The sequence below is a fragment of the Prinia subflava genome, chromosome 8 (assembly GCF_021018805.1).
Source record: "Prinia subflava isolate CZ2003 ecotype Zambia chromosome 8, Cam_Psub_1.2, whole genome shotgun sequence".
NCBI lineage: Eukaryota > Metazoa > Chordata > Aves > Passeriformes > Cisticolidae > Prinia > Prinia subflava.
In genome coordinates, this window is record NC_086254.1 from 6325769 (window position 1) to 6347221 (window position 21453).

General features: G+C 46.3%; 1 protein-coding gene across 3 annotated transcripts in view; it reads right to left on the minus strand.

Moving 5' to 3' along the window:
* Window positions 1-21453, minus strand: part of MYO1C (myosin IC) — a 52315-nt gene that overhangs the window by 21755 nt on the left and 9107 nt on the right. Inside the window, exon 1 of one of the 3 annotated variants that reach the window (XM_063402573.1) lies at window positions 7480-7900. The exons of 1 other annotated variant lie outside the window; for it this stretch is intronic. In XM_063402573.1, the coding sequence (XP_063258643.1) occupies window positions 7480-7497 (18 nt within the window). In that variant the 5' untranslated portion in view covers window positions 7498-7900. Of the gene's footprint in view, window positions 1-7479; window positions 7901-21453 lie in introns of those variants that run through there. One more of the 3 variants, XM_063402572.1, reaches the window with a different exon arrangement.

Sequence of the window (21453 nt, forward strand, 5' to 3'; positions counted from 1 at the left end):
AATTCTGAGAAAATTGAGAAGAAATGAGAAATGGGCATTTCTGCATCCCACGCCACCGAATTTAGGCTGTGACACCGACCCCTGACCCTCCTTTAAAGGTGATATTTTCAACGTGATGTGGGTGACACACAACCATCTGTGGAAAGCACTCATCTGCTGATTCCTGACCTCACTGTACGGCAGGGAGGGGAAATCTGCACCCAGGGGTGACTCAGTGGCTGCTTTCTGGGGAAATCTCTACTCAAGGGGCAGACACAGAGATGATGAGAGGCACCACAGGAAACCAGAGACAGGAGAAATGACATGTGAAACCCTCTGCCTCACACCTGCGTGCATTTCCTCATCTTCTTCAACCCTCCTCACTTTGTGAACTGCTCCTAAACCATTTTCCCAAAGCACTAAGTGATATTTTGGGATGTTGCACAAACACCAGAGGGGTCTGTTCCTAAAGCAGGCACCAGCAGCAATCCCAGACTCCATCACAAACTGGGAATGCCAGACCCTGCATCCAGCCCCAAACCCTGCACAATGATGTGGATGACTTTTACTGTCTCACAGAGTTCCTTTCTAAACCTTCCCAAGATGTAGAAGTGGTCAAACCACAGGGATTGATGATGTGCAGGGAGAAAAATAAACCCAGCCTTGGTCAGGAAGAAAATCTACCTGAAGTTTTGTTAAACAGCAATAAAAGCAAGAGCCACTGAAGTATCAGTTTGGGTCAAAACAGGTGCAAATCCCCTCAGCTGCAGTTGTTATGACTCACCAATTTCTTGGTAAATGTTTTTTTGATTTGGTAAATGATTAGTAAATGCAGTTTTGCCTATTTCTGCAAGTTCTAACTGGCTTCCTCCCTGTAAGCCTGGGCAGAAGTGATTGCAGTTTTCAGATAGGAAAATTAGTTCCTTCTGGGAATCTCAAATCCAGACCCACTCTCATGGCTCAAACACCACAGAGAAACATCATTTGATTTCCTGTTTTATTTTTTCCAATTAGTCTCATGGTCTGGAAGGCCTGAGGTCTAAGCTTGGAAAGACCCAGCCTGGGAGGAATTCTGCAGATACTGTCATGATGTAATCGTCCTAAAATGGCCAAAATTTTCCAAGCCAAGCCCTTCACAGCTTCAGCAGAATGCTCTGTTGTCTTCTACCCTCTTTGCCAAGGTGAGGAGAAAAGGGATAACCCTTGGAGAAGGAAGGTGGTGACAATAAGGAAAATAGAGATAAATACTATACAAATAAATTCTGTCTAGAAATTGGAATCCCTCTATCAGAGCAGTGCAATCCCAGAGCAGGTTTTGGTCAAGGTGATGGAAACAAAGGCAAAACCAAATGAAAATAACTCCTTTGCAAGTGGGTGAGTTTACAGCTACAGTCCTAAAACACAGCTGCCTCAACAAAGGCTGAGGAGAAACTTCCACCCTGGCACAGTTAATCCCAGTTTATATAATCCTGAAGACTTTCACAGAAAACGTCACCTCAGCAGCTCTTTCATCAGCCCCTCCCTGCAGGCTGGGACAGAGTGATCCCAGCTGTGCACATCCAGGACAGGGAAGAGCCAATGCATCCCCCTCACAACACTGAAAATTCCGCTCCAGACGCCTCCTCTGGGACAGGCATTTGAGGCCAAGAACTTTCGGTTTCCTCCAGTTTTTGTCTCCTCATTCAACTCCAACCTCTCGCCGTGAGAACAAAATAACGACCTCCAGTCTGCAGTCAGCTTGGGACAGAACAGAAAGCCAAAGCAGCGCCACTGGAAGAGGCTTTTTGGCCATAATTAAATGTGCCCAGGGGATGTGATGCAGTCAGAAACTCCAGAATATAAACTTCACTCAGTCTTGTTCCCTCCCAAGCCCAAGTTCAGTGCAAACATAAGCCAGAGCTGAGCAATAGGCACTGCTCCATGCCAGCTTTTTGCTTTATTGCATATGTCCAAGTCTACCACCAGCTTCAAATGTCGGCGTTAACTGTTTGACTGCCACTGACATCAACAGATGGGCCATAAAAGGAGGTGAAAAGAAACCCTTTTTGCAAAATGGAAACAGAGCTGTCATGCACAAGGAAGGAAGTGGGGAGGGAAGACACTACTCAAGAAAAAATAATCACGGTGACGACCATATGTTCGTACTGAACGATTAATTGACCGCAAGGCACTGAATAAAATTAAAATAACCAAAATGTTGGTGATTCTCTGTTAGCAGACACCAGATCTGGTGGCTGTAAATTAATGCTAGAAAAGCCAGTCTGGGGGGTTCAGTGTGGTACAGTGGAGCTAATTAACCATTAAAGCACTTGGTCTATGGACAACACTGATTCCCTTGTTGTCTTTGCAGGGGATGAATTTCTCTGTGCCAAACCACCTCTGACTGATACACATTTACAACATCCTCTGCTCCAGGCAAGAGATCAGCTTGGACCACTCTGACAGCCCTGTGGCAGGGAGTATATTCCAGATAACTGGGAGAACACAGGCTGTGAGGGTCTGATCAGACCCTTCCTTGTGAAAATCAGTTTTTCTGGAAGCTGCTAGGAGAGCTCAGTGCTGGAGGAGCTGCTGTGGCACTGAGGAAGGACCTCTGTGCAGCTCCACCTTTTGGTTTGCCCTGGCCCAGGACTTGTGCAATAAACCAAGCTGGAAATCTGACAGAGATTAAAACTAATTCAGATTTTTGGATTGTTTTAAGCCAGGTCATTTTCCCACACTGGTCCCATGTGTAATGACAATGGCCAAGGATGGGGTAATGGGGAACCACAGCAGGGTCAGGGAGCAGCCAGGATCCAGCAGCAGGGCCAGTTCCTGCTGCCCTGAAAGGCTTGGGAAGCTTCCACCTAAGAGGCAGGTCAGGTTTAGCCCAAAGCTCAGCATCAAATCCCTCCTCCAGGCTTTGCTGCCTCCAAACCCAACCAGTGCAACTCAGTCAGCAAAACAAAGACCAGGAAAAAAGGATCTGGTGGTTTTGTCTCCAGGTTTTGAGCTAAATCACCTCCCTGTGGGACTGGGAGAGTGTCAGAGGAAAGGCAGCCCTCTGACAGTTATTTAGGGCAGCTCCAGCACCTTACAGGTCCCCTATAGGGATCAAAAGGAGGACCCAGCTGAGGATCCCAACCTTTGTAGGATGGAGACACCACACCCAGCACAGGCTGCAAACAGGGAATGGCAAAAATCTGAGCAATCTCCATGTGATTTGGGTGCCTGTGGGCTCAGGAGTGCCTGTGCCTCCTCTCAATCTCCTCTCCCATCCTGTGCTGAACCCACTGTCCTGAGGGTCACTTCCCTCCCCTTCTGCCACATTTCCCAACGCCACCCCACAGTGCAGTTTCCAGGGACTCATTCCCACACTGTTTTAACCCACTCATTGCTTCTAATATCTTCTCCAGAGCCTTGAGCACAACAGTGGCTCAAGGCCAGGAAGGCAAAAGTCCCTGCAGAGTGGTGGGGACCAGGCCAGGGCAATCTCCACCACAGCACTGCTTCCACATGGCTCTTTCTGCCCTGCCATTAAATTTTGGGAAAGGCTTTCCCCTGGTGTAAATTGGTTGCTGAATGCAGCCTGCAGAGCAAGGTTTACATTGGCTGGGGTTCCAGCTTTCCTTTGTGTTCATACAAGAGTCAACAAGACCAGAAAATACCTCCAAGCTCCTGGGAGTACAAAACCACTCAGGACTGTACCAAGGAGTTTCCTAAACTGAGCTGGGAAATCGCTGACATGGGATTGTGAAGGTGTAAACACATATTTTTCCTTTAAACTCTGCTTAATGCCAAAGCATGATAAAGTTTTTCCTCTGCTTAGGACACGGAGAACTAATACACCTCAGAAATGAAAAACAGGACCTTTTGCCCTGAGCAGCAAAATCCAAAGGATTTGAGTCAGCCTGGCTGAGCATTTTGGGGGAATTTGTGCTGGAAGATGGGAGGGCAGCTCTGCCTTGAGCACGGGGGTTTGGGGCTGATGTGAGCAGAGCAAGAAACTCCCCCTGGCTTTGTCCAGCAGCTGCTCCATGGCCATGGAATACCCAACGTGGAGCAAGGACTCATTCCCAGGCTGGATCTTCCCAGAGGGGTACTGGAATGGTTTAAAACCCAATTCCAGACACACTGAGGGAACAGGCAGCACCAGCAACTTCCCACTCCTTTCCATGAGAGAAACACCTGGAATTCTCAAAGTGAATGCTCTTGTATGGAGCAGGGAAACTCCACAGCTGATTTCAAAAGGAAAGTCACAACATCAACAGAATTGTGTTTCAACACCCAAAAATGTAACTTGCAATATTTTCTCCTGGCAATGTATTTTTACAGCTTGGGCTTATCCACTCAGCAGACTCAGGGGAACAACCCCAGGAAGTGGCTCCATCTGGGAAGAGGCACCTTTATCTTGGCATCAAGTGCAAGATGATTGATCTGCAGGCTCCAGAAATAGTTACAAGGCCGGGAACGGAAGAACAGGCCAGAACCAAATGTGAGTGGGAAGGGAAATTCAGATTAGATTCTGGAAGACAATGCAAGCCTGAACCAAGAAGGAACTTCTCGTGGGGAGGTGGCAGCTAAAAAACATTTGTCTCATGGATAGTTGGACATTCTTCACTGTCATGCCAAAGCTGCAGGAAAGAAAAAAAATTCCTTTGATTTCTGCTTCATTCTACAGCCTGGGAAAGGGTTTGGACACAACATGGGCCAGAGAGAGCAGACAAAAATCAACTGCTGTATCCAAGGCCTCAATTCCCAAGGTGCAGAATGGGAAAACTCCTCTTTCCTTTAGCATGGAGAAAGAAATAATGAAGATGATGGAGGTGGACCAGAATCAGGGATTCTGCCAGCAAATCCCTGACAGACGGGAGTGCAGCCACTCAGGATCCTCCTCCCTCCTGCCACGCTGAAAATCAGCTGCTCATTTTGGACACAACTCTCTCTGTTAGTCAACAGCAGGGTTGGAAAGAAGGTTCCCTGAGAGGCAGCTCCGAGTCTCCCATAAAAATCCCCTCCGAGCAACCACATGGATTTCTCTGCTATTTGTGAAGCCACCTGAGCTAATAAGTGATAAGACAGGTATTTGGCTGGTTCAGTAAAAAAAAAAATTAAATAACAAAAGGAAATATTTTATATTTTGCTTTTAGTTATGTAAGGCCAATGAAGTGATCTCCTAAGAGACAACTTGGGAAAATCAGAGCTGTCAGGTGCATTGGGATCAAAACCAGGTAACAACTCTGGTGACCCAGACCAGCAGAATTACAGAGAACTTGAGCTTGCAGCTGCCACTCAAGGACCATTTCTCAGAATTACTTTTTATTTTTCCTTTTTTTGGACCACTACATCACCAACACTGGAATGTCTGGAGTCAAGGAACTCAGAACTTGGTTGTCCCTCTGATGCTTCCCATCCTAACCCGATGAAAGGATGGAACTCCAGAATACACTATGCAAAAAAAATTATACTAAAGAGATAGAAATGCTACATCCTTGACTAATTTTTGTAAAGTAATTATTTTGAAATTTTCCACACTTTGAGCAGGGACAAATTGAAATAATAAGTAGGCAATATTATTTGTCCAATATTTATAACATGATTATACCTTCCAGATTTGACTTTGTGGGGGGATGAGTAAGGAAATAAGCAATTAGCAGTGAAAAGGAAAAGGCAGTTGTAAGAACTGATTTGAAGAACAGGAAAAATGTTTACCCTTAAGAGGGGTAATGATATTTCAATCAACAGGCTAAATATAAAAGTGCACCAAGAAAAAATGAACTGGGCAAACCAGAAAAGATCACCAGGGCTGGAAAAGTAAATACACAGAATTTCTATATTTAGGGAGCTGACATTTTTGCTCCTGAACAGATGGCACAAGCTGCTGCTGGTTAGAAGATGTTGCTGGTGGCACTTTGCTCAGGGGACCTGTGCCCACCGGCCTGGGCACAGCAGCCTCAGAGGACAAACTGATTTTAAAAAGGCATTTAAAAAGGCATTTTAAAAAGGCATTAAAAATGAGGAAAAACCTCAGCTTGCTGCCCCTTCAAGTGAGTTTTGATGCTGATTTCCAGACCAGCTGAGCAGGTGAAGCTCACGCATGAAGAGCCAGGGTCTGCCTGTGCCCCCTGAACTTCAGGGCACCCCCTGTGCCCCGTTCCCTGCCCCGCTGGTGTCCCCCTGCCATCCCCACTGCCATCCCCTCCCCAGTGCACTCCACACCCCCACACCACCCCTCTCACCCCACGAGGTCTCTGAGACAGTCAAACTTTCCACAGAGGGCTCCAGAGCGCTCCGGGGGCGCGCCAAGGGCACCTCCACACCCAAGGTTCCCTCTGGGCCACCACCCCAGACAACACCTCTGCCTGTCCCACTGTCCCTGCCAGCCCTGCCAAGCCCTCAGCTGGGCAGGGCTGTGTGCCCCAGCACAGCAGATGCCAGCAGGAATGCCCCGTGGAGCCCTGTCACCTCCACTTCTACAGGAAAGGACTTGGCAGGTCCTCCAGAAGCTCTGCCCTTCCCGTCATTAGTGGTCAGCACCAGAATATTTGGGGAAAGGGGCAAGGGTCTCTGCATTGGGCAGGGATGGGATACACCAGCCCTGTGCTAACTCTTCTTTAACAGAGAATTGCTCAGATCTACAGAAGTGACGTTTTCAATCCTTCTCCTCCTAAATTTGGTCACTTGACCAATTAAAGCCTTGAGCATTCTTATCCAGGCAAAAGTCCACACTCTTTTTCATAACACTCCCTCATTCTTGACCCAAACATCTTCCAGAGTCAGTGAATTCCATGGCCCAGTTATTCACTGCATGAAAATAAACTTTGCATCTCTTTGGCAACTTTTAGCTTAACTCAGTGTCCCTGCTCCTGTGCTACAACACAGAAAAAGCAGCTCCGTGTTCTCTGTGCCACTGTTATTTTTTTATTCCTCCTCTCCTCCTCATCTCTTTTTCCAGGTAGCAATCCCAGTCCTCTCAATCTTTTGCCACAAACCCCTTTTCCAAGCTTGGGGTTGTCCCATGCAGGACGCAGGGCTGGGCGTTCCGGCTGCTGCTAAAACATATGGACAAAGTTTTCCTAAACTAAAACAGCCTGGAGGAACTGAGTGGCAATGAATCCTTAAGCAGGTAATTCCTTCCCCAGGATGGCAGGAATGGGACAGAGCTCTGGGAAGGACAGAATTCACAGAATTCACATGACAGGAGCAAAGCCCAGCTGCAGGACAGTCCCTTCACATCCCTGTGCCCAAATGAAAGCTCCACCCTTTCTTCCCTCCTAAAGCACAGCTTTACCCCTCTCTTCCCTCCTTCTCAACTCCCACCTTGGCTTCCCCCTCCAAACAGGTATTCCCTGAGTTTTTAGCCCATTTCACCCCTCTTCACATAACTTCCCAACGAAGGGATCCTTCTCAAAGCATTTCACTTCTCTGCTGAAAGCCTGAAAATGTTTCTCCTCTCTTCTCCTGACACCAGGCACTCATCTGAGAGCTGCAAAGCCACCAAAGGAGTTAAATAAACCTTACCCCTCCTCTGAACTTCATCTCTGCCTCCCGCCAGCTCCCGCAGCCCTTGCAGCGCCTTCGTTTACGCCGCTGCAAAAAGCAGCAATCTGAGGACAACTTCTCTCTTCTGTCAGTTGCCTTGTTTTTTTTCCTTTTTTTTTTTTTTATGGCATTTTCAGTGCAGTCAGAACTCCCTCCCTCCCACCAGCTCCTACTGGAGCATCTGGAGAGGGCGTTTTCCAAGGAGAAGGAGCAGCCCAGGAGAGAGGCAGTCCCAGGGAAATCAGCTGCGCTCTGCCTGCAGAGTTCCCGCTGCCCAATGACAGGGAAAAACGGAAAGAAAAGTAATCCCAGGCGCTGGGAAACCTGGGGCTGAGCCCAGCACACAAACCACAGCCACCAGACAGGAAGAGACAAGCTCTGGGACAGCCAGTTATTGTCCTGGAACAGCAGCACGGCCGGGGCTCCCCAAACCCGCTCCCAGCTCACCCCAAACACACAAAAAACAAACAGAAATGGGGCTGGCATTACCCTTGGAATCACCCCCTCAGAAAATCAGAGAGCCAGAAAGGGTCCAGGGTTGGATGCAGTTTGCCTTGACCAGGATTTGGAATCACAGGAAGGCGTGGATGGGAAGGGACCCTAAATGTCACCTATTTCCTACTCCACCAAGCCCCATCCAAACTATTTCATTCCAGATTCATTTGGAGGCATCCAGCACCAGAACACCCACTTTCCCTGGAAGTTCTGAGGTCCTTACTAGGAAATCACCTGCACTGCCAAGTAAGAGCCTTCCAGAGGAGACAGTGAAGGCTCTGCTGCCCTCAGCCCCCAGCCCTTGCAAACAGAAGTTGCACATTTTGCTGTCTCTGAGCTCACCAGTGCTCTGGACTCACACAGAATTATTTATGACCACAGCCACACCAAGAGTGTGAAAACCCCACCTCATTTCCCACCCACCTGCCTGAGATAGAGGCACTCTGACAAAAATACTGCACAGCCTTCACCAGCATCAGGGGAAAGTGAAAGAACAAGAGGCAAAATGGACACAAGCTGGAAGAAGGGAAATTCCAGTGAGTTATTGGGAAACTTTCTTACCAGTGAGTGCTGTCAAATACTGGAACAGGGGTCTGAAAAAGTTATGAAATTCCATCCTTGGGGATATTTAAAACTCAACTAGACAATGTCTGAGCAACTTGATCTAAATTGGTCCTGCCTGGAAGTGAGGTTGGACCAGAGATCTCCACAGGTTCTCTCCAATCTAAAATTATTCTGTGATTTTATTAATTATTTTGTCCTTCAATGAACTAAGCTGTGCATCCATCCTAAAAGGAGGTGTAAGTAGAGCAAATAAAAATATAATTCTGTTAGAGAGGATGCCACCCCTCAGGTGTTTCAGGCAATTCATATTGTGAGCTGTCAAGCAGATTCTCTAATCACTGAACTTGCAGAGCCATGGAATGATTCCCAAGCTCAGCTGCTGATGCTTCATGACTGCCACTATCTGCACCCAGCTCTGCTTAAAGGGTTTTTTTGTTTGTTTTGTTTTTTCCCTTCATATCAAAATGCATCCTTCACAAATTCTGCTGCAGGAAAGGCAAAGTCAAGCTCTGAAGTAAAAAGATGTAGAGCAAAAAGCTGAAAAGCTTCAGCCTCCTCAGAGAGGAGGCTCTTTCAAAGCAGACACACGTAGCAGATGTTGTCAGGGCTGGGTGCAGCACTCCCCTCTCATTAGCCCTGCCCAAGGCAGCGATCCCAGAGATCCTGGCTGCGTAGGATGTCACAGGCACAGCGTGCCAAGGATTTGGGATGGAGCTTGGCTGCTGGCAGCACTGCAGTGCCACAGCTCCTCTGCCCTCTCAGGCTCCATTTTGAACATTATTTGTGGTTCTTGCACAACTCTGTTTGGCAGGGCTTTCATTCACTCCTTATCTCGGTCGGGTGAATTTTTAACGGCGGCAGCAGCAGCTTCAGGATGTGGCTCACAGGAGGTTTGGGCTTTGGGCTGGCACTCAAGGAAATGGACACTACTGCAAACCCTCTCCTGTGCACAGGTAAGGTCAGAGATGATATAAACTCCATTTCCCAAACGGAGCCACATCAGCCATTACTGAAACACAACAGTGAGCCTTGAGCCAGGAGTTTTCCAAGCATAATTAAAGCTGTGGCCTGGCAGCTCTAATTCTTCAGGAGGATGGCAGTGCTCCACCAGCACCCCTCAAACGACTCTAATTGTCACCAAACAGATTCAGTAAAAGCCCTGTTACAATTCTAAGTATTAGCACCGTTATCTTCACATAAATAACCTCAACTTTTCCCTAGTTTACACCTCCTAACACTTCTCAGATCACATCTCACCACTGAAAATGCCACATAAGAGAAGAATATACAACAGCCCAGCACTTAGAAGTACATTTTTTACACATTTCGTTTTTGTTTTTTTCATGCAGGAGAACCCTTTTATTTATTTATTCACTGGAAAGTGAATATTTATAAATATTTATTTATTCACTTCACTCAAAATGCTTTTTTTCTGCAGCCAAACTACTGCCCAACTTTTGCTGGCGACAAAAACACCCCTGCATGTGGGTTAGCCTAAATTAGGAAGGGGAAAAAAAAAAAAGTTGGAAAGCAGAGATAATTTTACTTTGTAAGATCTTTATCCTGGATTATGAAGGTGATAAAACCAGACTCTTCCTTTCCAGCAGCCCAGCCCTTGTCTGTGATTTCTGCTGAGGATGGCTGGCAAGGTCTGCCTCACTCCAACAGGCAACTACAGGCCGAGGGATGAATCAAGTTTTCCAGGCCTCACCAGTTAGAAGTGACTCATTTAAACCCTGGATTAGAGCACTGGGATTGCTCTGCTCGTTGCAGATAAGCAGCTGATTCCCTGCATACAATTTCACATTCAAAGCAAGGGGACTGGAAACCTTTCCTGTCAGCCCTGCTCCGACAGGCTCGTGGGGCCAAGCGTGACTTGCTAAGCTACACCCACCAGCAGTGGCTCTGCTGAAAAAATAAAGTTTGGCCCCGTGAAAACACCATCAGTGTTCCCCTCTACACTAAAGATTCCACTGCAAAATACAAATCTGGAGGTATGAGGTGCTGCCTTGGGTTTATGCTGTTCAAAAATCAACGTGGATCACATCTATGTTATTCCAAAAGGTGTCAAGTTCATCTATCAGTGAGTGAGTTCTTTCTGGGTTTTTGTAATATTCGTTATTTCTGCCTTGCAAAAGAACTACAGAATCAGACACATTCCATAATTAGAAAACACTTGGCAAAAATACCATGGGAAAGAAACCACCCTAAACAGGCCAGGAATTTGAGAGCCCTTCCTCTCGCAGGTCAGAGGAACGTCTTAATCAAAAAATAGAAATGTCTTTAACCTGTCACATGTGTCCTGCTGTCCAGATTATCCTGATCTAAAACTGATTAAAATGCCTCACATTCCTAAGACACCCTATAGCAGGAACTGAAGGTTCTGAGGGACATTTGTCCCACTGCTTAGGAAAAACTCCCTGTGTCCAACAGAGGGTGAACATCTGACTGCAGGATAAGGATAAATCAACACCCTGCCAAAGAGACAATGCTAAATATTGTAACAGATTTGATAAAAAGGCAAAACCTCCTCCCCACATTATTAGTTCTGCTAAGAATTGTCTCTTTTCTACCCAGTTTTTGGATTAAAGCATCTCCTCTTCCCCTCTCAAGAGTGCTCCAAACAAGGAGTGAGGAACAGAGGTTTGAACACAGGACATTGGCCCCCAGAGACTCAACATTCCTGAAATTGCACATCTAGAAAGGTTAAACCAAAAGCTCATTATACTCACTCAAAAGGTGCCTCAAGATGATGAAAGTTCCTTCATTTTACTGCAAACTTCATGACATCACAAGTTGACTGAATTCCCCCGATTCTGTGTGAAGGTGATTGCAGGGTTACAGACAAAAGCTTAAAAATAGTGAGGTGTGGCCAAAAGGGTTCAAAAACCAGAAGACAAAGAATATTTAGATTATTATTTTGGATTCTAATTTATGCTTTGTAATGTCTAAAACTGTCAATACTGGTTTTGTTTGTTCCAAGAAAGCTTTGTCAGTGAGAACATCAATCTTCTTTTCTTCCCAAGCTCAGTCTTTCGCAAATAAATACAAAAAAAAAGAGAATATTATAAAAAATGGAGATGCACACATCTCCTTGGATTCCTACACTTTCTCTGCCAGTGCTGTTCCCTGTTTTGATGCCCCTGGTGATGGATTAAAAAGCACATATGATGGGCTTGTATTTAGTTATGGCTCCCGCACACACACAATAATTCTGGGTCTATGACGTGAGCGACAAGAGAAACTGGGTTAATTTAACAAATTAAGATAAATTTTCCTCCTTGTTGCTTTCTGCTGAAGCAGTGAAACAGAAATGGCTGGCTGGCTTTGACAGTGGCCATCAGAACAAAGTCCTACTTTATAATTGCCAGATGCCCTTAATGTGATGCCAGCTTGTCTCATGCCTGTGGCTGCTCCCGCTCACGGCCCTGTCAGGGTTTCCCTGATTTTACAAACACGCTCCGATCCCAACAGCAATTGTTGCACTGACTCCAACAACAAAGTTTAAACCCAACAATTAATTCCCTGTGATTGCTCTGGCACAATCACTTTCAGCAGCTCCCCTGCAGCGGCTGCGGCAGGGCCGGGGTTCGGAGGGAGCGGGTAACGCAAACAGCCTGACTCAGTTCAGCTGATGTGCATTCCTCCCGACTGACTTTCCAAACAGTCACTCCCAGTGGCAGGACCTACAGCTTCCTTTTAAGGGGAAAAAATGTTTTCACAGGAAAAATTAAGTGTTCAAAGGCTGTGCATATCTCCGTGCTTCCAGTGAGTCTCGGCTTTAAAAACACGTTCTTGTCGCACGCAGAACAAAAACTTCTCCTTCCTTAATTTAAAGCTGTTCCTCTTTTTTAACACAGCTACTACTGGCTGTCTGCCCCTCCCTGGCACTCTCAGGTGAAATATCCTAGCACACTGCTTTTCACACAATCCAGCACTGAACAGAGTTGGTTTTCCAAAGGAAGGACTAAATCTGAGTGAGGACAACACAATGACAAAGAACAGGGAATGTAGAGGCTGCAGACAAAACTTTACAGCTCTCACTGCTGACTGACAGTTCCTATTCCTTCACATTTCTTTTCCTGCATTTCTGAAAAGAGGCTCAGTGTTAGAAAGGGCTGAAGGCTGGAAAGCAGATCACAACAAAAACTTCTTGTTCCATCCACACGAGATAAGGAAAGAGTGAGCACTGGTGCTTCGCCTGCAAGTTAGATGAAGGAAACAGGATTTCCCTCTGCTACTCCCTGAGCAAGATCCCAAGGAAATGTTTCTAATAATAGGAAATTACTATATAAGGCCAGATCAGCACTAAACTGTTTGCAGTCTGGAGGAGAAGGATGTGCAGGAATCCTGAGGAGGGACACACCAGGCTGCTCACACATCAGGCAAGGCAGCACACCCAGGGCTCCCCTCCACACAGAGGGACAGAGTTGAACCTGTGACTGCTCTGCTGAGCAGGGTCCTGTCCTACAGCCAAAACCAGCAGCTAAATGAACAGATCAGAGCTGCTCTGTCCTTCTGTAATGCCCTTGCTTTTCTCCATGGCAGGAAAAAGACAGAACAGACTTTTAAATCTACAAAATAAGACTTGCAAAGCCAAGCTGATGATGTTTCTGATTGGGACAGGGCTGGAAATGACACAGCCACATCCTAAAGCACAACATGGGCAGTGCTGATGCAGAGGGCAGGCTGAGAGCTGCCCTTCCTGCCCTTCCTGGGATGCAGATCCATGGAGCACCAATGTTTTTATGACCTGGACAGTTCTGTTATTCATCTTGGTTTAACAGCAAAGACACTGGGCACCACTGAAGTTCATTTTTGCAGCATTCCCACAGAATTGCAGGAATTAATGTCTCCTGGCCCAGAGTTTCAGCAGCTACAGGCAGCTGTGCACATCCCAGCAGATCTAACACTGCTGTGGAGCTGTAGCTCCAGCCCACACTTTTCACCATCCCTTCAGCAGACACCCAACCTGCAGGCCCAGTTAAAGGGCAGATTTTCCTCCTTATACAAATGGAAGGGAGTTCCTACAACAGTGCTCACAGAGGCCTCGTTTGGGTGAAGTGATGGAACTGGAAGGTTTCCCTGTGATTCCCATCAAGGGGTATCTTTCCATCTCTTTGGATAAGGCCAGGAGCTCCCAGTGCAGGGCAGGGCAGCTTTGCTGAGCAAACACAGCCCCAGAGCTGCCACGGAAACGAGCACAATATGAATTGCCAGACAGATTTATCACCCAGAGTTTTGGTTGATGGTTGTTTTTTTTTTCTCCCTGACAGCAAGAGATGTTTGTGACAAAATGTACAAACAATTCTGTATCTGTATCTGCCACATCCTACGTCTCTTCCCTGCAGAATGACACAGCTTCCAGGGGAACGTGAGGCCAAATCCCAGCCAACATTTTCCTGTCAGCTGCTGAGACCTGCTCGAGCTGTAGGGCTCAGTTTGCCACAGAAAAAAAAAAAAGAAAAAAAAAAAAAGAAAAAAAAAAAAAAAAAAAAAAAAAAAAAATTAATAAGAGAGCCTTCAAAATACCCACCAAAAAACCAGGCCACTCTTGTGAAAGAGTCACTGATGAGAGATTAGAGTTTGACAGCAAAGCTCTCTCCACATCACAGCATCAGGAGCTTCACAGTCCCCAGGAAAACCAGGCTGAGATTCCCAGTTATTCCCAGTTCCCTCCACTGTTCCACAGGATCCCTCCAGTGTCACCAGGATCTCAGCAGCTGCTTGTGCCTGGCCCTTGTCCCCACAACACCTGGCCAGAAAAGGGTGTGCACTCAAAGCCTCCCAGGACATGCAGCACTTCTGTGCCAAGAGGATGTTCCATGTTGGGCTTTATCTTTAGGGACATCTTGACTTCTCAGGATTTTTAGACTGACCTTTAATTTTTGTCCTGTTAAATACTTCACATCCTTGACTGCACAGCAAGGGGGAAAATGAGTGCAGGCAACAGGCAGGTTTTTCAGGCAGGGAAACACAAGTGGTTATGACTGACAGAAAAACAGCTACAAAGAAAGCTCTTGTTTTTAAATGCTCTTAGGCCTCTTTCCCCATGTAGTACTCGCTCCATAACAATTATAAAGCAATTCAGCAAGAAGGCATCTGCTGGTATGGCTTGTGGTCAGTGGTATCTGGAAGTTAAATTTGGAAAAAAAAACATTTTTGGGAAGGAGCTCCCTGCGGATTTAAGTCAGTACAAAGTCTCAGCTGTAAGGCTGGACCCTAACACTGCTGTATTCCCTGTTTGTTTTTCATACCAGCACCAAGGATGCAGTCACTGAGTTGTTTGCTCAGTTTCAAAGTCAAGTCCAGGAGAAATAAGATATTTATCTTGGCTCTAAAAAGTGGGAAGAATCACAGGTATGAGACTGGCAGTCTGAAAGCAGAGTTCATCCACCCCTGTTAATGTTGTACTGACAGGATCCCAAGCCTCTCCTGTGCCCCCAGTGATTGCAAAATTCTTCTCTAAATACAGCAATTGTCTGCTTAGAGCTGCCAGCACTAAAACAGAAAGTTTAAGTTGCTTTATTTTCTTTAGCAGGTTAAATCTGAAACCTAAGGCAGGCTACCTGAAAGACATCATTCTTAACTGTGCCAACACACATCATTTTACAGAAATCCAAACACCAAATTTATCTACTATATCAGACTGCTTTATAGGAAACAACTGAACTTCACTGACCTCTCCTGTCCTTTTCTCTTTTAATTGACAACTTTCACCAATGTAGCTTTACATTAAAACAAACCACACCCAAAATCACATCATTGGTCCTGTGAAAAACAGTTTAAAAAGGAAATACCTCCCTCCAAAAGAGCCAAATGAAATAGTTTCTTTTAAGGCAGCATGGAGCTTTTGCTTTTCATAAAGCTTAAAAAAAGCTATCGTGGAATTCCTAATTTGTTTTCAAAGCCAAGAACTTTTCTGTTATGTGGAGACTGGAGCAAAGGTAATAACTAGATTTTATGAGTAGTTCAAGCTTCCAAAGTCAGAATAATAAAGGTCAAATGACTAAAACTTTCCTGAAAAGCACAGGAGAGAGGCTCACACATGGAACATATTTGCTTAAATTTGGATTTTTTAATAAAATAGTTTGTACATGAGTGACAAATAACCAACCCTACTTCTCCCTACTATTACTGTAACATCAAAATCCCTTAGTATGGACAGTTTATAGTAGGATAAAGATGTTTACAGCAGTGTAATATCTGGGATATCAGTATCATTTGTACCCAAAACATAGGGATATGTTGCTGTGAGCAACTTTTTGTATTAGTACACTGCATTTGCCACAGGTTCCTCAGGGGAAAAAGCCCAGTCAGCGTTTGCTGCGTTGCAAGTGTTGGGTGACACCTGGGAGTAACAAGTTCTTATTTTCCTTCTGGGTGTGACCCTGCCTTAAAGCAAACTCCAAGTTCCCAAGTGGAGTTAAGTTCTGTGAGCACATCGAATGCTTTGGACATTCAAACAAGTGCAGCAGTTTTTCATTTGATGATTTCTAAGTGAAGACTTTACAGGCACAATTTGTACTTCCACCACTTCTTTTTTTTTCATTTTTCTCCTTTTTTTTTTTCTCTCTCTCTGTTCCAAACTGACTTTGTTGGCCTAAGGCAGGCAGTTATTTTGGGGCAGCGAGAAGTTATAAATAAGTCCTAATAAAACTATTAGTGACACACATGAGACTGAACTTCTTTCAAACCCTCCTTTGTAAGGGAACAAAGAGCACTTTTACACTGATTGTGACGGCACAAGCCCCCTAAGAAAAGTTTAAGGAGAGAGTTCCAACAACTAGATCACGAACCCAAAATAAGAATATTGGACGAGCTGCAGAAATCCCAGACAGCTCAGGGGAAGGGGCTGAGCAGTTTGCAAGGCAGACAGGAGAGCCTGGCCTGGCAGCGGCTCAGGCTGGCAGGGAGCAGAGCACGTGGGCAGATGATATTGCAGCTGATGTCTGAGCTGCTTCCCTTTCCCCTGCCTGCCCTGCTCCTGCTGAAAACGGGGGGAAAAGCCACCAGAGGAAGGGTAATGTCTGAAGTCATCTCCTCTGGCTGCTCTGCCAGCGCCCCAAAGAGCCTGCAGTGAATCTTTTTTGTCTCAAAATAGATTTAGCATCACTTGGCATCCACAGGGAATGATGAGTTGCCATTACCACGGCAAAAAGTGTTCCAGGCTGCCTGGAAAATCCAGCCATCATTTCAGAAGGTTATCCCACGTCCACCTGCATCAGCTTGCACTCAAGCAATTCAGAATATTGTTTTCCAAGAGTTTAAAAACTGACATTAGTGGATAAAAACTGCCTTAAATCGAGATATTTTTTAATGCAGAAGAAGCAGTAATGACATTGATGTTAAAAAATAAATAAATTATTGTCCTGCAACTTAGCCCCCTTTGGACTGTAAGGAGTATCTCATCTCCAAGGCAGTTTCAAATCCCTCCTGAGGAGAACTACAAAGTCCCGCCCTCTGCATTTTCAAAACTTTCTGCATTATCAGAGACATCAGTTTAATCAGAATCAGAGACACCAAAGGACAGTGAAGGAGTCCAGCCCTTTGTGGTTCTCAGGAATGCGTGCTGCACATCTGGATAAACAGGGGTCTCTGCAGAGAACGGAAACATTCATTCCCCAGCTGTGCTTGTGTCCAAACCCTTTTTCTTCCTCTGTCTGATTTACTCCTAATCCTGCATTTGGTGGTTCCAAAACCCCACAAACCCTGCTGAGGCTGACACAACAGCCCCAGGAATCCTCCGCGTGACCCTTTACACCTACTTTCTAAACAAAACCTTCTCCTGGGCTCTGAGCTCCAACTGAAAGCAGAGATGCTGAAGGAATTGACAGTTGTGACATTAACAGAAATGCCAACTGTCCCACAGCATCTTGTTCTCCAACAGGGGATGAGGACTGGCACTCCTAAGAGTAAGAGACAGGAAAGGGATGTATTCCCTGTTTATTTTTCATACCAAGTCCAGGGTTTGGGTTGTTTGCTCAGTTTCCAAGGCAGGTCCAGGAGAAATAAGATATTTGTCTTGGCTCTTAAAAGTGGGAAGAATCACAGGTATGAGACTGGCAGTCTGAAAGTAGAGTTCATCATCAAACCCTGCTAGAAATGCATGGATTTGGAGATCTCATGAAAGTTGGGTGTCTTTAGATGTTCTGTTCTGATGCTGTGTGGGGAAACCCCACGGTCCATGGCAGCCAGGACCACAGCAGGAACTGTCTGAAGGCCCATCCCACTGGGAAGGAAACACATTTCCCTCTGATTTGACAGATACAGATCCTGCAGCTTCTCTTGGACAGATGCAGGATCATGAGGGAGTCTGAGCTCTAACCAGAATAGGCACTAGGTCTCCAGAATGGGTATTTCAATAGAAAAATCAACATTTGTTATCAAACCCCACCATGTAAGAAATACATATAAACCACAGGCAGCAGCTGTGGTTCATCAGCCTAAATTTTCTGGTTTAGTAACTCTCCTAAAGCCAGGGCAGCAGCGTCTGCTGTTACAGCAACAACAGGAGCCCAGCCTTCATCACTCCAACAATGAGAGGAGGCTGCAAAAAGCTGAGAGCTGATACAACAGGCAGGGCAAGCCCTAAATTATGCCTTGCCAAGGTCAGTGCTCTGCCCTCAGCTTCAGTGGTGCTGGAGTGCACCTGTGGCAGGAAAAAAGGTTAAGCTCTTTTATATCACCTGAAGGTAAGCATCAATATTTGAGGGTTTGTTTCAGGAGCTGTTGTTTGCACGGCTGAAGTAGAAAAACAGAGACACAGGGAAGTTCATCACTGTAAATTATTGATCTGCTGCTTTCTAGACACTGAAACTGGTAATTAAACAAATGGTAAAAAGATACTTCATCAATTATAGAGGTGCCACTTTAAATTACACTTGCTCCAGGATGAATAAAACACAGAGGTTAAATGCTTTGGGTACTTCATGCCTGCTTCTTGTTCAAAATCCTCACTGCAACAACGATTCTAATTCTCATATCCCGCTGCTCCAGAGCTGTGTGCTCTGTATCAAGCTTCACAAAGGGAAATTAGAGCTTTTGTTTCTCAAAGTCTTATTTCACACAATACGCAGGAAGCACAGTCCCATGGCCAGGAGAGAGCACTTGGAGCAGAAACCACTGGGATCCCCTTTCTGCCCAGCAGGGTTGGTTATATGACCATAAGTGAGAGCTCTGTGATAACAGCCCTCCCTCAAAAATCAGACAAAAAAATAAAAATCGTTTTGCCTGCTAACAGCCCCTTGTGCCATCTGTGAAGCACTGGGCAGACATCTGACACTGGACTGATGGTTTATAGAAGCTACAGACACACACACACCCTCCCCAACCTGAAATAACACCACAAGCTGCTTCTGAAGCAATATGGTGATGACATCAAAGATGCTCTTTTAAGCAGAAATCATTTCACAACCATGATGATGACTCAAATTTGACTTATGATAGATTTTTATATGAGGGTGCACACCTTACTGCATCAAGCTTAAGGTTACCTCATCCCACATGTTAAACATGTGAATGTAAAGGTACACTTGCTCTAATACTGATTTTGAAACAGCAATCAAAGGAGAGCTTGGCCATCTTGCAGTTGCTGGCACAGCTTCTCCAGAACCATTATTACATCTCAAATAGATTTCACCCTGGGAAAGCATTTAGTGAAGGCTGAGTTCATCAATTGATTGAGATAGGCCAGGGAATATGAATATTCCAGGTTGAAGGCTGCAAACGCAGCAGAAGCAGCTGCCTTAAAGGCACATGCCAAACACCCCTGACAGGTGGCCACAGCTGGCATCCCTCATGGAGCAGTGAGGCAACAACGCCGGGAGGCAACAGAGGGAAAGGGCGGCTGCTGCTGGAGCCAGAACAACCCTGGGGGCCACAGAACTCCTCGTGGAGCAGGGGGGCAGGAGTGAAGGGGAAGCTCAGGGAGGAAAGAGAGGTGGAGAACCATCAGAATACGGTGTGGAAGCTGGAGATGGTGGAAAGCTGCCAGCTTTCAGCTGATGGAAACAGTCCAAGTGGGAGATGGAGGCCGGACTGCAGGGTTTTTGTGGAGGAAAGAACACCAGTGCTTGGTAGGGGGACAGGAGAGTCAAAGGCTGAGCTGACTCTTCCTGCTGCTCCCCAGATAATGAGGCTGAAGCACAAGGAGAGCAAGCTCTGCCATGGGCCTGGTGCCAAGTGCTTTGTGAAGTGTTCCTTGCCTGTTCTGAGGAGAGTTACACAAGGTAAGGCTTTATTCATAAGTGCCTGACGGATCCTGGGTGTGCAACAGCTCCTACCAGCAGAGCAGCACTTGTGGGAAATGTTAGGAAGAGTGTCTAAGAGAGATAAAGCCTTTGAGCTGCAGATGAAGCTGCCAGCCCTCATTTCCAGCTTGTCAGAGCAAGTCCTCCTTGAAGTCAGCAGGCTGGAATGAAGAGAATCTGGCATTTGAGCAGGGATGTATGGCTCAGCCAGCCAGGGGAGCGGCTGGCTTTAATCACACTTTCCACTAAGGAGGGGGCAGTGGGAGTGCCAGAGTGCAGGGATGGGCGTTCTCTGCTGTGCATCCACAAATTCCTCTCCTCCCACTTTGGATTTCAAGCCTGACCTCCTATCCTGTTGCCACCAGCCCCTAGAGCAGGAGGGGAAGGGCCGTACAGGACTGAGAGTCCCTCACATTCTCAGAATTCCTGGTGTGTGTGAGAGGCAGCACACGCTTGTCTGGTGAGCTGACAAATTCCACAGCAGCTGATGGGTCCCAGCAGTAGCTGCATGCAGGCAGTTGCAGGGCTGAACCCCACAATTCCAAAATTCACTTTTCTAAGTGCTAACCCACTGCAGCTCACCTGCTGGGTGACAGCTGGTTGTGAAGCCTCTTCAGAAAAAAAGGAACAAAGCTCCAAAACATCTTAATTCAGTGCCCACTACAGCATAAAGAATTCCAGTGCAAACCACTTTCTGGTTGTTTTCTACCCTCACAATGAGGCTACAGTCCACTACATCACACAGAGTTTCAATTCCATCTAGAAATAGCCTCTTGAGGTCTCTCTTGCAGGATGCCATTCTTAAATTTTGTTTCCTTGTGTGCCACTGCTGGTGGTGACAGCAACAAATTGCAGGAAGCTGCAGGTATGGGCACAGAGCCAGACCCGACCTCTGGCACGGAAGGTTTTGGCAGCAGAATTAATTCCTTCTCCCTTACCCTTTCTGGGGCAGTCACATCATGCTCAGACACCACAACACAGTAACCTTGTCCTACAACCCACCACAAATGCTTTGTTAAGAGCCCCACAGGGCTCAAAGCTCCTTTGGAAATTTATCCCTGGTGGAAACAGGGCAAAAGTGGGAATCCCTGCATCCTCACCTGGGTAAGGTATCCCCCATCCTGACCATCAGGGCACTCCAAAAACTCCAGCCATGGAAAAGAGTGCTCTAGGAAGGGGAAGAGAGCAAAATATTCCAGACACCAGTGCCCATCTGGACCCCTGTGCCTTGGGCTCTTCTCCCCATTTTGGATCCCAGCCACTCCAAGGATGCTTTGGCAAGAGGCAGAACAGACACCAGCCTCTCCTGGCTCTGTGTCCAAGCACGTGCAGCCTGGCAGGATTTATCATTATTTATCTCTCTCCCCCTGATGTGAGAGCACATTAAAGGGCACCAGGGCACCTGCCCATGCAGTCCTGCACTGCTCGGGAGCTGGGACTGTTGGAGCTTGGGAATGCTCATTACGAGCAGGTCGCCTGTTCTGTTTGTAAACCTTGATAAAGCCAACATTTAGAAAACAACTAATTACCATTTATGTTCCAAACAGCTGGCCTAGCTCCACATCCACATGCTGGGAGGTTCTAGTGCCAATCAGCCCACACATCAGAGCACAAAAGTCCCCCAGTGTGACTGCGGAACCTT